Source organism: Microcaecilia unicolor, chromosome 10 (genome assembly GCF_901765095.1).
Source record: "Microcaecilia unicolor chromosome 10, aMicUni1.1, whole genome shotgun sequence".
Classification (NCBI taxonomy): Eukaryota; Metazoa; Chordata; class Amphibia; order Gymnophiona; family Siphonopidae; genus Microcaecilia; species Microcaecilia unicolor.
In genome coordinates, this window is record NC_044040.1 from 22320751 (window position 1) to 22338543 (window position 17793).

The window sequence follows — 17793 nt, forward strand, 5'->3', positions numbered from 1 at the left end:
AGAAGGACAGTCCCTGCTCAAAGGAGCTTACAATCTAAAGGACGAAATGTCAAGTTGGGGCAGTCTAGATATCCTGAATGGACGTATAATGGTTATGTGCCTGCACGCATACAAAGAGGTGGGCTTTGAGTAAGGATTTGAAGATGGGCAGGGAGGGGGCTTGGCGTATGGGTTCAGGGAGTTTATTCCACGCATAGGGTGAGGCGAGGCAGAAAGGGCGGAGCCTGGGATTGGTGGTGGTGGAGAAAAGTGCTGAGAGGAGGGATTTGACCTGTGAGCGGAGGTTTTGGGTAGGAATGTAAGGGGAGATGAGGGTATAACTGTATTGCTTCAGTTTTACATTATTAAAATGTGGTCGTTTTAGAGAGTTTGGAATGATCTTATTTACTTTGAAAGAATCAAATTGACCCAGACATTCCGAATATTGGAGTCAAGTAGCATGGGACATTCCTAACAGAAGGTGCTGGAAGATAAGAGCTGCAAAGCCCATGTAGTCTGTCCATTGCATTACCACAGAGCCTATCTGATCTCAGGTGTTAACCCTTTCATCCAGGAAGGATCCTTTGTGCTTTCTTGAATTCTGTTGCTGTTGTGTGCTTCATTGCCTCTCTGGGAGGCTGTCCCATGTGTCTTCCATCCATTTCCTTGAGAAATACGTTACTCTGAATCCTTGTACCTTTAGCCTGGTGCAACTCTGTGCCAGTCAAAATCTACCTTAGCACACTGTTAAGCCTTACAATGTACTATAGCAGATCACTGTCTACCATAATTGGCAAACAGATGGACATTTCTTGAGCCTCTTCAATGATTCATGGTGCTGTTTTTGTTACTTTATTCGTTGGGGGGGGGGGAGGGGGTTAAGCTGAACAATGGAACCACTGGGATTTCTTTGTATACTTTTATATGATTCATGACCTCTTGCATTGGGTGTGACTGCTACATTGTGTTTTGTATTTATTATTGATCATCACTCTGCCACTTTTATACTCGATGGCTGTGGAATAAAAGGTGACCTCAAGGGTTTGTCAATCGAATGCGTCTCCGGGTCATACGTGCTTTTTCCTGCATCTTACAGCTGTGACTCATAGCAGTAAGGACCCTTAGCAAAGGATTTGTGTGAAATACATCCACCTCTTTTTCTGCTTTTGATTTGTTTTATTTATGGAGTGGAGGAGTGGCCTAGTGGTTAGGGTGGTGGACTTTGGTCCTGAGGAACTGAGTTCGATTCCCACTTCAGGCACAGGCAGCTCCTTGTGACTCTGGGCAAGTCACTTAACCCTCCATTGCCCCATGTAAGCCGCATTGAGCCTGCCAAGAGTGGGAAAGCGCAGGGTACAAATGTAACAGAAATAAAATAGATACTATTAGAGATTCTACATAGAATGTTGCTACTATTGGAGATTCTACATGGAATGTTGCTATTCCACTAGCAACATTCCATGTAGAAGGCTGCGCAGGCTTCTGTTTCTGTGAGTCTGACGTCCTGCACGTCAGACTCACAGAAGCCTGTGTGGCCACATTGGTGATCTGCAAGGGCCGACTTCTACATGGAATGTTGCTAGTGGAATAGCAACATTCCATGTAGAATCTCAAATAGTAGCAACAGTGGAGGAGTGGCCTAGTGGTTAGGGTGGTGGACTTTGGTCCTGGGGAACTGAGGAACTGAGTTCAATTCCCACTTCAGGCACAGGCAGCTCCTTGTGACTCTGGGCAAGTCACTTAACCCTCCATTGCCCCATGTAAGCCGCATTGAGCCTGCCATGAGTGGGAAAGCGCGGGGTACAAATGTAACAAAAATAAAATAATACCTTTCTGGAGAACATCAGTCGATCCATGCATAACAGCACAGTTCACTCAGCCTCGCTGGAGATTCATGGATGTGTCAGAAGGAATGGTAGGCCCGCAGCCTATCGTCATGTGCCCAGAGTGCGCTGCAGATTCTGAACTGGAGCTAAACTGTGGCGTGCTTCAAGTGTAGAAATACAAAATGTGAAACCTGCAGTTTTGTCATTATTCACAGAGTGATAATAGGGATGTGCACAGGGCAAAAATGTTCAGGTCGGGCCTCTTTCGTGATTTTTGGACTTATATTGATTCGTTTCACGCATTCAGTTTAATTAAAAAAAATTTTTTTTTACTACGTTAGAATTTTTTTAACACATGCTAGACGAGTCAACACGCCTTAAATTGTTGGTTAACACTTGTTAAATTGATTTAGGAGTAATTCTACAACTGGGAGCCTGCATTTAGGTGTCCTGAGGAGCTCATTCTATAGCAGAACCTAGATTTCATTATAGAATACTAGTGAAAGGCAATATCAGCGTGCATAACATTGTAGCACTTTGCATAAAGCTGGAAGTGCACGCCTACAGGTGGCAGAGATGTGCATAACTTATAGTATCTAAGTTAAGCCCATAAGTGGAAGCTCCACCCATATTCCACCATTGTATGCTTCCCCCCCCCCCCCCTTGCAAATGCATGTTTTGTAAGTGAAGCAAATATTTGTAGAATCGCATTTAGGTGCCCTGCTGGCACTCGGCTTGCATGGGTACGCGGGGCCGCGAGGGATGGTAACAGACTGACGAATCTGACGAACCTTACGGACACGGAGTCAACTTTACAATGTTACAGGTGCGTTTTATTACACTACACAGCTCCCTAATTTCGCAGTTAAACATCGCAGGGTGGCTGGAGGAGGGGGAAAGAAGGGGGGCAATGACCCTGGAACTGGGTGGGTGGGAGTGATGGCGGACCCTGGAACTTGGAGGGGGGGGGGGGGGCGGGCGGACCCAGGAACTAGGAGGGAGGGGGGGGTGACCCTGAAACTGGGAGGGAGGGGGGGAGAGGGCCGACCCTGCAACTGGGAGGGAGGGAGGGGGCCCCTGGCATACACTCTCATTCTTACACACTCACACCCAGTCTCACTCTCTCTTTCACACACACTCACACATTCACTCTCTCTCTATCACACACTCACTCTCACACACACTCTGTAAAACATACACACTCCGAGGAAAACCTTGCTAGTGCCCGTTTCATTTGTGTCAGAAATGGGCCTTTTTTCCTAGTTTAAAATATTACAGGGTTTTTGGTTCCAGATAATTTTTTTGCCTCACTTTTGTTTTCTTGTGGGTTCTAGAATTAGAAGGCTTGGTATTCTCTCGATATTTGCCTTTCCCTCAGTTAAGGGAAAAAAAGCGTTTAAAGACCTTTTGAATCATTGGCTTTTCAAGCATTAAAGGTTCTGGAAGAACTTTGCTGCTTATTTTTCTCAGTTTCTCAGCTGTACCTGACATTTAGAAGGAAGGTTAAAACCTCTTCTACAAGAGAAGTAATTTTTTAGGCTGTGCTTTTTTCTTTTATTTAGAGTTCATGTCTATCATTTCTTTATGAGCTGGGTCCTGCAAATGACAAGACAGATTTGGATAGCCTGGAGTGGGCTTTGATGGCAGCTCCAGTAGTTGGGACATAAGGGTAGAGGCGGGTGGACTTCTATGGTCTATGTCCCAGAAAGGCCACTAGGCTGGCTGAGGCCCACTCTTCTGAGGCGGCATCTCTCGCCTTCCCCAATCCCCTTCCTCACCTTTTCTTTATTTTGTTTTTTTAAAAGACAGTGGTAATAATAGCAGCAGCGAGTCCCATAGGCTGCCCTGTTGCCCGTTCCGGCCCCTTCACTCTATTATGGCCTGCCTCCAAGGAAACAGGAAGTTACTTCAGAGAGGTGGGCCGCAGTAGAGAGAAGGGGCCGGGACCAGCGGCAGGGCAGCCTATGGAAATTGCTGCTGTCACCACTGTCTTTTAAAAAAAAAACGAAAAAAGGTAAGTTCAAGGAAGGGGGTTGGGGAAGGAACGGAGGGGTGGGGGAATATGTCAGATCGTGGCGGGGGCAGCGGAGGAAGAGTCAGGACGGCAGCTCATTCCTCGCCTCAGGCATCAGATTGTCTTGAGCTGGCCCTGGCCAGAGTTACTTGCATAACATGTGGAGGGGCATTTTCAATATGGCACGTGAAAAACATCCAAAAATCCAGTAGCAAACATAGCCATTTTCAAACTACAAAAACGTTCAACTTTTTGTTTCAAAATGGCCATTTGCTAGACATTTTTGTGCTTAGTGCAGCTATATTTTACTGTGGCCATTATTGAAAAAAAAAAAAAAAAAGGTCCCCCTGCATTTATACGTTATGTAAGTTACAGAATAGCGCTGGGGCACCTGCTGGCACTTTCTAAATGTACACGTATGTATGCATGTTCTAGTGGTCTATACACTGATGCACACAGGGGTGCACAAATGCAGTCCCCTAGATTATAGAATTGCCCTTTTAAGGCTACATTCTATATAAGGCGCCCAAAAAAAATCATTACTAAAAAAAGTGCTATTATTTATGCCGCACTTAAAGTTAGGCGCGGTTTATAGAATAGTGCTTATACCCAGGAATTGTGCCCAACTTTAGACATTTGTACCAACTGAATGGTAGGTGAAATATATGAACCTACATTAGGCATGTATCCTTGTTATTCTATAACAATGCGCTTTAATTTTAGGAACATCCCCGTTACACCTATGACCCATTTCTGTGCTCCCTTTCTCAGGCTGCTCATACGTGCCAATTAAATCTAATTAGTGCCAATAATTACTTGATAAGCCAATTACAGATCATCATAGAGGCACGTGGAGAAGACAAGGCCACTGAGAAAAATGTAAGGGAACTACCTGTGCCAGAAATGGTGTACATAGACAGGGCCACCAAGAGGAGGGGCAGGGGGGACAAAATTCCTTGGGCTTAACCTCCAAGGGACGGCCCGGGCTCGGTGGCAGCAAGCTTCTTCCTGCCTGCTTCTAGATCTGTCCTCTCCTCCGCGCCACCCAGGACCCGGATGATTATATTAACGCGATAGCACGTTAATGCGACCATCCAGGTCCTGGGTCTCCTCCCGGCACACAGTGGAGCAGGAGAGGACAGAGTGAGAGAGCAGTGCAGCAGTGACTCAGAGACAGAGAGGTGCAGCCGCGGCCCAGGGAGGGTGCACATGCGCGGCGGTCCAGTCCTGCTCCGGGCCCAGCAGTCCAGTCTTGCCGCAGGCCCAGCTGTGTCACTCGGCGGCCCTGTATATAGATGTCAATTTGGAAGAACTGAAACAACTCTCAGTAAAACTGGAAGATGTAGTAGGTCAAAAGACAAGCTAAAAATCAGCAAGTCACCTGGACTGGATGGTATAGATCTCAGAGTACTGAAATTGTAAACCACCCAGATGACATTACTGATGGACCGAGGTTGCTCACCCCTGGTCTAAGAGCTTCCTGGATCAATGTGTGGACATGTTTCTGCACGTTGATTATCAAAACACATCTAAAGAGAGACAAAAAATCATCTTGAGCTGAAAAAAAGAAATTAAAGGTATATTTATTGTACATCACTGTAAATTTATCCTTGACTTGTAACATCTGCAGCATGTGAATAAACACTTCCAGGGAATTAGTCTGTCACTTGTGATGGTTGTTCTTTTGTTTTTTATTGTTGATTAAGTCCATTTCCCTCAGTCAGGTTTCGCCTTTGCATTTTTCCCTCCCAGCACCTTCTATGTCTGGCAGCCAAGAAGTTTCTGGAAAACTCTGCGGAACTCAATGTTGAAGGCAGTGTAGATGATGGGATTCACGGCACTGTTCACATACCCCAGCCATGTCACCACACTTATTAACGTCGACCCAATATCGCATGAGAGGGTACACAAGACCTTCATCACGTGAACCACAAAGAATGGTGTCCAGCATGCCAAGAACACCCCTAAAAAAGAAAGAGAGAGGCAAGCATTACGGGCATGGACGTCAACGGCAGGAGGGCTCAGAGGAGTAAGACACAGCTATAGTGTCAGCTCTTGAACTGCATGACTCAGGCATGTCATTAGGTCACACAGCCCCTCACCCCTAGTTCAGAACTAGGGCAAAAGGATACAGTCTAGTACTAAACAGCTCAGGGTACTGCCACAGAGCCTGTCACCTCTAGATCTGGATAGCTCAGGGGATAGGTAAGGGATACAGTGACTGTCATATCTAGGACTGGATGCAGTGCCGCCAAGAGGGGAGGCAAGATTCCCTGGGCTCAGCTTCCAAGGGGTCTCAGCATCAGAAGGGTCTGTTTACTTGGTCTGTCTCTCTCCTCCTGTGTGTCGGGACCCAGGTGATTGAATTAACACGATAATCCACAGTACACAGAAGCAGGAGAGTGACAGACCAAGGGGGGAGCAGCCGCAGGAACATAAGGGGCATGGGGGGTGGTGGTGGTGGCCCGAGTGGAGGGAGGCTGCGGTGATGGAACCCCTGTGTCTCAAGATCTATTGGTAGATCCCAAGAGTATTTGGGAGTGTGCTCCGGAGCCCAGGCAGAAGTTCTCACATTTTCAGTAGTAACACAAAGAATCCAGTGTGTTTTGCCCTATGAGAGGAGCTATGTTTGGTTGAAAATGAGTCAGAAGATCATTTGCTTGGGAAAACTCTGCCAAGGCAGTGTGAACTAAAATCTGGAGTGCTAGTCTAAGTAGCTTGTCGTAAGTTAGAGTAAGGTATTCAATGATTCGTCTTTAGAAGATAAAGTTATACTAGACAGAAATTTTCAATGGAAAAATAGAGAAATAATCTAAAACCTCTGATCTCTTTGGGACGACCATCTGATTTGGTGTGTACAAAAGCCAATAATTGTGCCACTCACAAATTGGACCTGTCTTGGAACCACAGCTCTCGGAGCTGCATGGAGTTATTCCTTGGTCAAGCCAAACAAAGCAAACAGAAGTATTATCCTAGCAACAATCCACACAGTGTACAAAAAAAGAAAAGTGTGGGTGTGAGTGTGGGGGGGGGGGGGGGGGGGGGTAGGCCAGATGTGTATCCAAACAGTAGGTTTATTCAAACATAAAATCCAAAGACTCGACGCAGGCAAGTGTTTCGGTGCTAACTGCACCTGCCTCAGGAGTCAAACAAGGTATCTCAACCACTGATGATAACACATAAGTGGGCTAGAGAATCCAATAGTACAGCATGGTTGGCACAGATTTGGCTCTGAACTTGTTATCGTGGTGAAACTTTGTTGTGTTAAAGTTGGACTACGTAGAGTCTTTAGATTTTATGTTTGAATAAACCTGCTGTTTGGATACACATCTGGTCTACCCCCCTTTTTCTTTTTTTTGTACACTGTGTATACAGCCACAACCGAACAGGAACTCTAGACGTTTTCCTGTTTGATTATGGCTGTCAGATGGCTTTTTTTTTGGGGGGGGGGGGGAGATTATGAGCACAATGGTTTTTTTTGGGCTTAGATCTTTCTTTGAAAATGCCTCTCACTGTAGGCTTCTTTTACAAAGCCGCACTAGAGATTCCCGCACAGCCAATGAGAAGAAGCCCATAGGAATTAATTTCTTAGCCTACGCCGAGCAGAGGGTTTCAATGTGTCATCAATGATGATGCCTAGATCCTTTTCCTGGGCAGTGACTCACATTTAGTCTTTGGTCTACTAAACCTTCAGTCCATATTGGAAGTATTACTGACCAGTCAATTTGTATTTATTTTGTTAGTTAATCTTTCCTAAGCGTAGTACTTTGCATTTGCCATTTCTCCGCCTCTAGTTTTTCAAGATCATTTTGAATTCTAACCTTGCTCTCCAGTATTCTTGTGCACCATTCAGCTTGATGTTATCTACAAATTTTTTAAGTGTGTTGGCTAAGTCAGTCATCACTCATCTCAGTCATAATAATGAATATTTCTGGTCTTGCACTGATCCTTGTGGAACCTCACTTCATATTCACTCTCGATACCCACGTGAAGAACACGACGAAAAAGATGCTCCACACCATGTGGAAACTCAAAAGAGTAAAACCATTCTTCCCGAGATACGTCTTCCGCACCCTAGTACAGTCAATGATAATAAGCCACCTGGATTACTGCAATGCACTATATGCGGGCTGCAAAGAACAGACTATCAAAAAACTCCAAACAGCCCAGAATACGGCCGCCAGACTCATATTTGGAAAAACTAAATATGAAAGTGCAAAACCCCTAAGAGATAAACTGCTCTGGCTCCCACTTAAAGAACGCATTGCGTTCAAGATATGTACGATTGTACACAAAATTATCCACGCAGACGCCCCGATTGACATGCTGAACCTAGTGGACCTGCCTCCCAGAAACGCCACATGAACATCCCACAGATTTCTCAATTTGAACTTCCCCAGCTGTAAAGGACTAAAATACAAGCTGATGCATGCCACTACCTTCTCCTACAAGAGCACGCAAATATGGAATGCTCTACCCACAGACCTGAAATCAATTGTCGAAATAAATAACTTTCGCAAATCTCTGAAGACACACTTCTTCAACAAGGCCTACAACGAGAACCAACAGCTTCACTAATTCACTCTCCCAACCCAACCAGTTATGAAAATCCACTTCTACTATCACCCGCCCAATCACTTCCTCTTTCTTCCCTACTTAATCTCTTCACACTACTAACTGTATCTGATATTCTGGAATGACAATGTCATTACAAAACTATGTAAGCCACATTGAGCCTGCAAATGGGTGGGATAATGTGGGATACAAATGCAAAAAATAAATAAATAAATAAATAAAATATTTCATGCTAACTGCCCTTCCAACTAGTTATATCTCCACTCTGCATTCTGGTATAAACCATATATTTTTAGCTTGTTTATGAGTATATCATAGGAAACAAAGTCAAAAAAATATATACAGAAGTCATCTCTACAGACTTATCTACCTCACCGTACGTTGTTTCAGTGATGTTTTTTCACAAAGTTCTTGGTGCTTCTGTATAAAATGTTGTATTGGTTCATATTTCTATTCATCTACTATAATAAAACTCACCCTCAACGTTCTGAAGACAACGTTCTGAAGTCACTCAGTCAGTCACTGAAGCGTTCATGGATTCATGGTGGTGAAGCCTCAACACTGACCATGTCTCACTGCCCCGCCCTCACAAGACGGACCAATCAGAAAAAACACCCTCAACATTCTGAAACACAAAGGACCATCACAACACCGTTCCCAGGCAACACTAGGCAACGTAAGACGGACCAATCAGAGGAAACTACGTGACAATAAGGGAGGAGCATTCCCCAGCAGAATGGCTCATTATCTGTGCAGCATGGAGAGCACAGAACCACTGCTGGAACGAGAGAAGAATATTCCTGCTGTGGGTATGTGCAAAAATAGACCGGGGTGGGGGGGGGGAGAAATTTTTAAATGCCTAATGCCAGTACTGAAGAGTGCCAGAGGGCCTATAGCACAGACTATATTTGGGATCGCTTGACATGGAGTCAGAGGAGCCAGAAAACAACGTGCCCGTCACCATCTGGGACGTGGGCGAACAGGACAAGCTGCGGCCCAGCTGGAAGGATTACCCGCGACCCAGCCAGCAGCAAACAGCGACCAAGGACAGCAGAGCACATCCCCCAACCCCCAAGCAAAAAACAAAACAAAAAAACACACATCAACAACCTGCACAAACACCGCACCCTCACGCACTCACACACACACACAAAATAACTCTGTGACACATACACACACACAAAAAAAAACCACATGCTAGCGCCCGTTTCATTGGTTTTGGAAAAGGGCCTTTTTTACTAGTTTAGTTATGTTGTGTCTATTTTTATTTTGAAAAATTGCAAGTAAAATCCCTATTGAAGTCCATATATCACATCTACTGCTTCTCCCTTATCTCCAAAGCCTGATACAGGGCAATAGTGGAAATTATTGTTATGTTGGACTAATTTAATCATCATAAATCCATTTCGGTTGCTTCTTGGTAACTTCTTGTCCCCTAGGTTCTTGCAACTTGATTGTTTAATGATTAACCATCCAGAAACTGGGGCTGCTAATTGATGACAAATGAATACTTTTCTGTGAGCAGCAATACAGAGCAAGGCAGTCCTACGTGTCTGCTTGGATACTGTGAGGGGGGAATGCTCCTATACAGAATTTCCTGGTTTAGGGCCAGGGCCAACGAAAGCTGGGAGCAAATGATCGATCCATAATTCCCAGACAATTCCTTTTTTCCTCTTCTTAAGACAGACATCACACATCCCTGTTTTCAGTTCTGGGCTCTTTGCTCGTCCTTCATCATAATAGCATATATAGGAGTGGCCTAGTGGTTAGGGTGGTGGACTTTGGTCCTGGGGAACTGAGTTCGATTCCCACTTCAGGCACAGGCAGCTCCTTGTGACTCTGGACAAGTCACTTAACCCTCCATTGCCCCATGTAAGCCGCATTGAGCCTGCCATGAATGGGAAAACGCGGGGTACAAATGTAACAAAAAAAAAGTATTTCAGTGACAGTCTGAAAGGATGAGGGAGGGGTGGGTTAGGTGAGAGATAGGGAGGGCTGAGAGGATGAGGGACAAGGAGATATGCATGGTGATCAGAGGATGACAAATCAGTGGAATTTCATGGTTTATAATGGGCTAGAAAACCCAGATCTTTAAGTCCTGTCTGGTGGGTGTCAAAATATTTAATCATTTTGACTTCAAAGGTCTTGCGTTCCTGTATCGTTTTGAAGTTTCCTTTAAGTATTCTCACCATGAAATCATTGGTACAGTCTTCTGGTTTTGTAAAGTGCTGTCTCACAGAGGTAACATCTTGATTGGCACTGGCATTTTTCATATGTCGTCTATGTAAATTAAATCTCTTCTTCAGCATCTGGCTTGTTTCTCCAATATAGCATCCTTCGTCACATTTATTTATTTATTTATTTATTGCATTTGTATCCCACATTATCCCACCTATTTGCAGGCTCAATGTGGCTTACATAGTTTTATTATGACAGTAACATTACAGGATAACAGATACAATTAGTGATGTGTGAAACTTGTGAAGGGGAAGAGGGAAGTGATAAGGGGTAGATATAAATGTTAGACTGTCATAGCTGAGTGGGATGATGATCTTAGATTACTACTACTACTACTATTTAGCATTTCTATAGCGCTACAAGGCGTACGCAGCGCTGCACAAACATAGAAGAAAGACAGTCCCTGCTCAAAGAGCTTACAATCTAGTAGACAAAAAATAAAGCAAACAAATCAAATCAATTAATGTGAACGGGAAGGAAGAGAGAAGGGTAGGTGGAGGCGAGTGGTTACAAGTGGTTACGAGTCAAAAGCAATGTTAAAGAGGTGGGCTTTCAGTCTAGATTTAAAGGTGGCCAAGGATGGGGCAAGACGTAGGGGCTCAGGAAGTTTATTCCAGGCGTAGGGTGCAGCGAGACAGAAGGCGCGAAGTCTGGAGTTGGCTGTAGTGGAGAAGGGAACAGCAAAGAAGGATTTATCCATGGAGCAGAGTGCACGGGAAGGGGTGTAGGGAAGGACGAGTGTGGAGAGATACTGGGGAGCAGCAGAGTGAGTACATTTATAGGTTAGTAGAAGAAGTTTGAACAGGATGCGAAAACGGATAGCACATCTATGGGTTATCTTTGTAGGCCTTGTTGAAGAAATAAGTCTTTAGAGATTTGTGGAAGTTATTCGTTTCGTCCATTGATTTCAGGTCTGTAGGTAGCGAGTTCCATAGCTGTGTGCTCATGTATGAGAAGGAAGTACACTGGATGACATATACTACATTGGAAGATGAACATGTGAAGGATTCCTTTATGTTGAATATTTTTCCTTTGTTTATTTCCTCCCTCATCCTTTCAGACTGTCACTGAAATACTTTGACGTTTCACTTATATATGCTGTTACTTATCAAAACGTGCTTATTTCCGATCTGACGAAGAAGGGCTACCTTCGAAAGCTAATCAAAAAAATGTACAAAGTTAGTCCAATAAAAAAGGTATTATCGTCTTATTTTCTTTTATTCTGTTTCTATTGATTGCCTTTAAAAGTGGACTAGCACAGCTACCACATCTCTCTACTCATCCTTTAGGAAGACAGGATGAAGAAACACTGAAGGAAAAGGAGGAAAGTTAACGAAACAGTTGAAGGTGCTCCTGCTTTTTGATACTCTCAAGCCTGTAATGTTTCTTAACATTCTCTCTCTCTCTCTCCATTGAAGTTCCGGCTGCTGCCTCATTCTATTCCAATGTTTCTACCAAGGCAGGCTGCCGTAGGAGCCTCAGGAGGTTTCTTTAATCTTTGCTCTCTGCCTTTCTGGATTTCACAGACTAGCAGTTCTAATTCCCTTTGAGCTGAAACCCAGACTGCATTAAAAGCTTTTTACATTTTTTTTTTTTCAGGAAAAAACTTCAGAACTCTAGCTAGTGTTCATATTCTGCATTAGGGCAGTATGTGTGTGAGGGAAGCTTGTCCTTCTGCTCTGCTGTACCTGTGCCAGTGAGTACGCATAACCCTTGTTTGCCCAGGTGAGCATCAGATGAGTTCACATAAAGTTTTTTTTGGACTGGCAGAGCTAGGAGGCTGATGGACACTTTAATCCACATTCTCTGCATACGTCTCACATTAATGAAGCAGTCCATATAGTTAGATATGTTCCAAACTGAATGCGAAGGGTTTTTTCAAATGTGGATATATGCAACCAGGACAACCTTCTAGCAACTCTTGTACATGCCAGTATCTACAGTTTTTAAAAGCTCTCCTCTATCTTTACAGAAAGGCTGTTTTTCCTCAAAGGGATAGCTGGTGTAGGAGGCTTTACCTTGGTTAATCTTCTTTAGACTCCCCTAGTCCCTGTTTCTCCTTCTCTGGCTGGATTATGTACCACCTCCTTCTCTCTTTCCTCTTTCTGCTCCACAGCGGGCAGTGGAGATAGGTTTCCCATACCTGTGCAGTATTACCCATATATAGAAAATAAGCAGCCCATACTGGTGTGCAGCTTATATATGTGAAAATACAGTGTATTCCCTTTGCTTTGATGGAAAGGAATTGGGCAGGGACCCAGGAACCAAAGCTTTAGCCCTCTTACTGCAAGCTACATTGGCCAAGGATCTGGTACCAAAGACAAGAGGACTCCCCCTGGGCTGGGTACTTATATTAGCCAAGATTTTCCCTCCAATGAATGTATCCTCCCACCCTGTCAGTCAGGAAGGAAGGCACAGCCCCTGTTCGGGGAAACTGTGGAGTGAGGAAAAGGTCAACATTTCTATATTCTGGTGGAGCAATTGAAGCAACAAGCAGAACCTTAATGGTCTCTAGACATGTGTGAGAATTTTGCACTGCAGCCCTGGCTTTTGCTGTGCATGACCAATTGTGAAATACAGCTGCATGCATTCTCCACCCTTATTATGAAAAATGCTTATATTGCTTCTGAGTTTTCCCTCCCCCCTACCTATTGTCCCCTCCCCTCCCATCATGGCCCTGCTTCTTAGCAAGAGGAATTCAATTTGGCAGCGTTATGCTTAGACACCTTTACAGACTTTGAAATAAACCAGACTTCACTAGTTTCAGGAATAAGTTTAGAAGCCATTCCTCAAAAACCTACCTACAACAATGGGTAGAACCTTCATTGCCTTTCTCTCCCGTCCACTGACCCGCCGACTCTTGGACCGAGACCCTTTTGGTGACCGCAGGCTGCACTTAACTCCATTTTCCTCAGGGTTCCCCTCTTGTACCTTTTCAGGGACCTCCAAGTCAGAAATACTGTCCAATTGGGTGGGTATTAGATCGTTTTCAGGGACCCCTTGATTGGCAGGGTCTGGGCTGAGGCTAGGCATCAAATAATTTACTTTCTCACGCCGATCTCTCTTGATGCCCTTTAGGCTGAAGGAGAACTTTCTTTGGGAGCAGGCCAGCTGCCTATTGCGGCCAATGCTCCATTTTCGGAGCCCACGGAACATACAGTAATAAAGGAGCAGCATGATGGGACAAGGCACAAAGAAAGAGCAGACTGAGGAATAGACCACAAAATTATCATCTTCCAACTTGCAGAACCTGGGGTCTCGACTGGCCACATCATTAAGTCCAAAGATGACAGGACTGGCCACAACCAATGACAGGACCCATGTGGCTGCAATGAGGACTAGTTGTCGCATACTGAAGTGGTTCCTGTTGTATTTCAGTGGGAGGATGACAGCAATGTACCTGCCCCCAGTAAAAGAAACCATAAGCATTATTAGGAAATTTATTTTTTAAAAAAAGAGGAGATTTAAGACAATACAATTAAGTAATTCATTTAGCGGTTACAACAAACAAGAAATTCCTTTAAGGTTCTTCTTCAATGAACATTTATTTAGAGTGATATTAGCATATAAAGCTTTTGCAAGCTGTTCATACTTAGCTACTAACATAGGTGGATGCACCCCCTGACCTCTCCACACTGTCAGCAGTAATGGTCTAGTAGTAATGGTGGTCTCTGCTGTCCACACAGACCATGCAGAGGTACACATAAGGAGTAACGATCTCTCTGTACAGATGGCTTCCCTTGACCACATTGACCATGGTGAGGTGGAGATGGCTTCCCTTGACCATGGTGAAGTGGAGATGGATTCCCTTGACCACGTTGATCATGGTGAAGTGGAAATGGCTTCCCTTGACCATGGTGAAGTGGAGATGGATTGCCTTGACCATAGTGAAGTGGAGATGGCTTCCCTTGACCACATTGACCATGGTGAGGTGGAGATGGCTTCCCTTGACCATGGTGAAGTGGAGATGGCTTCCCTTGACCACGTTGACCATGGTGAAGTGGAAATGGCTTCCCTTGACCATGGTGAAGTGGAGATGGCTTCCCTTGACCACATTGACCATGGTGAGGTGGAGATGGCTTCCCTTGACCATGGTGAAGTGGAGATGGATTCCCTTGACCACGTTGACCATGGTGAGGTGGAGATGGCTTCCCTTGACCATGGTGAAGTGGAGATGGCTTCCCTTGACCACGTTGACCATGGTGAGGTGGAGATGGCTTCCCTTGACCATGGTGAAGTGGAGATGGCTTCCCTTGACCACATTGACCATGGTGAGGTGGAGATGGCTTCCCTTGACCATGGTGAAGTGGAGATGGCTTCCCTTGACCACGTTGACCATGGTGAAGTGGAAATGGCTTCCCTTGACCATGGTGAAGTGGAGATGGCTTCCCTTGACCACATTGACCATGGTGAGGTGGAGATGGCTTCCCTTGACCATGGTGAAGTGGAGATGGATTCCCTTGACCACGTTGACCATGGTGAAGTGGAAATGGCTTCTCTTGATCACGTTGGCCATGGTGAGGTGGAGATGGCTTCCCTTCACTATGTTGACCAAGGTGAGGTATACAAAGTAATGGGATTTCTGAGATGATGGCCTGGTGGTGGCCTCTTCTTTCTATGCTGAACATTCTGAGGCACATGAGACCAGTAATGGGTGATCAGTATTCGTGGCCTCTCTTTTGCACACTGACCATGCTACACAGAAGCAGTAACCTGTCAGTGGAAGTGGACTATCAGTGGTAGTAATATTTCCTTTCTGCACTGACCATGCTGGGGTACATGATAGCAGTAATGGATTATGAGTTGTAGTGATTCTGCAGTGGCTTTTCCTGTCCATACTGACCATCCTGTGGTACATAAGAACAGGAATGGGCTGCTAGCGATGGTGACCTTTCCTGTCCACACTGAACATGCTGAGGTATAAGAGAGCAATGATCGACTAGGAGTAGTGGTGATCTAATTCTGGCCTCTCTTGTGAATGCTGTGGCACATAAGAATAGTAGTGGTGATAGTTTGTCCTGGCTAAGCTAAACTATACAAGATTAGTAATGGACAATTAGTGGTAGCGGCATGTCCTGTCTACATTGACCATGTAATGGGCTGACAGTGGTGAAGGCCTTACCTGTCTACGCTAATGGCACAGAGGTTAAAGATGGAGGCCGTGCAAAGCATCACATCCATGGTCATTAGAGCATCACAGAGATATGTGTTTAGGGTCCAGACTCCTCCCAGGAACTTCCAAGAAAGAAAAAAAGAATCCACAGAGAACTGTAAGAAATTTGAGCAAAAGAAGGATGTTTGTTTCTTCCCAGAGGACAAGCCTGCTGAGAGACAAGCACAGAAACGGATGAACAGAGAAGAAAGGTCAATAGTTAAAGAGCATGTTATCGCCGGGGGCTCTAGGAGCCGAAGGCCACAGCCCCAGGCACGGCGGTTCTGTATTGCATAGTTTTACAATGCTTTTAACCAGAGCACATAAATAGCGCAAATTTAGAAACCCAGAGCAACATCTTGCACGAATGTTTTCTGAGACTGGAGAGGGTGAAACATATAATGGTGGGGGAAGGGTTATAACCGACAGAAATGCACATTATGGGCTAATTCTATAACTGGGAGCAACAGGTTAGACCACTGGCATGGCCAAGGCCCACCCACTTTGGGTTCAGGCCCACCCAGTAGCAGCATACCTATGATGTGGCTGGCAGGGATCCCCAAGCCCCACCAGCGGAAAACTCCCAACAACTGTCCCTCTTGCATACCTTGCAAGTAGCAGATCTTCGCCTGCAGTGAGCAGTGACATACATGCTGCTCGCACCGGCCCCACAGCCTTCCCTCTGATGTATTTCTGCCTAAGTGGAAACAGGAAGTTGCATCAGAGGGAAGGGTGTGGGGCCAACACGAGCAGTGTGTATTAGTTGCTGCTCGCTGCTGGTGAAAATATGCTATTTTAAAGGTATACGGGAGAGGGGGGATGTTTGATAGACCATATGGCATGCAGGCGAGAGAAGGAGAGACCAAATCACCTGTGGGACGGGGCGAGGTGCTTCTGCCCACCCATCTTGGGCCCAGGCCCACCCAAAATTGGGTGTCTGGCTACGCCCCTGGGTTAGACGACTAGATGCCATGCAACGCACTGAGCAATAATTCTCTAACAGCATCTGGCAGCCAAAGTTCCATTATACTAGTGTAAGACGGCATCAGCATACCTACATTTTAGCATGCCCACTCACGCCATGCCAAATGCGCGCGCCTAAACGCAGCACTTTACCGTGTAACTTACAATATTCTATAAATTATGTGCATAAGCGTTGGTCCTGCCCATGCTCCTTCCCTGTGAACGGCTCCCTTGCATTTTCGTGTTCAGCCAGTTGCACATCCAAACAAAGGGAACGTCAACACTTCCACAAACCAATATCAACACAGCAGGAGAGCGGAAGTAGATGATCCAAAAGTGGTAAGTAAAAAATCTTTTATTTGTAACTCTAACATACAAAGTCTTGGACGGATCTGACAAATCCCCAATCCTAGATGGAACTGGGCTTCACAAATCTAGGTCTAATTACACAGCCCCCAAAAGCTAGAAACACAGGCTGGGTTTCAGCCTCACCAACCTTCCTCGGGAGTCCTGCAAATGCAGACTATGGATTTAAAAAAAAAAACGGACCAGAAAGCAAAGATGCAACAAAAACAATTTCAAGCAGCGGCAGTTTTGCCTGCTTCGCAACCAACGTTTGCAATTACAAGAGAAAAAGTAGCAGGCGAGCCACAACCCCAGTTCCATCTAGGATTGGGTATTTGTCAGATCTGTCCAGGACTTTGTATTTTACAAATTACCAATAAAAAAAGTTTTTACTACCGCTTTTCAATCATCCTGGTGATAAGACTACTTCCAACTAATATTTTAATTTACTCGGGAAATCAGTGGGAAAATTTAGGCATCGAGGGGCCCTTTTACTGAAGGATTGGCGAATGGCAACAGGCTCCCCCCCCCCCCCGAAATGGCTGCGCAGCAAGTGGTTCACTTCAGGGGCGTAGCCAGACAGCAGATTTTGGGTGGGCCTAGGCAAGAAGTTGGTGGGCACCAAATGTTCTCTCCCCCACCCCCACACCAAAAAAATGCTTCTCTCCAGTCTCCACCTTGGTCGTCTGCAGCAGGCATGC

The 17793-nt window shown here is 45.2% G+C and overlaps 1 protein-coding gene across 2 annotated transcripts in view; it reads right to left on the reverse strand.

The window, feature by feature from the left end:
• Positions 1-4985: 4985 nt before the first annotated feature.
• DRD4 (dopamine receptor D4) overlaps positions 4986-17793 on the reverse strand; it is a 63760-nt gene continuing 50952 nt past the window's right edge. For both annotated transcript variants that reach the window (XM_030216382.1, XM_030216383.1), the window contains 3 exons: positions 15755-15867; positions 13434-14032; positions 4986-5783 (listed from right to left, as the gene is read on the reverse strand). In XM_030216382.1, the coding sequence (XP_030072242.1) occupies positions 5578-5783; positions 13434-14032; positions 15755-15867 (918 nt within the window). In that variant the 3' untranslated portion in view covers positions 4986-5577. The remainder of the gene's footprint in view (positions 5784-13433; positions 14033-15754; positions 15868-17793) is intronic.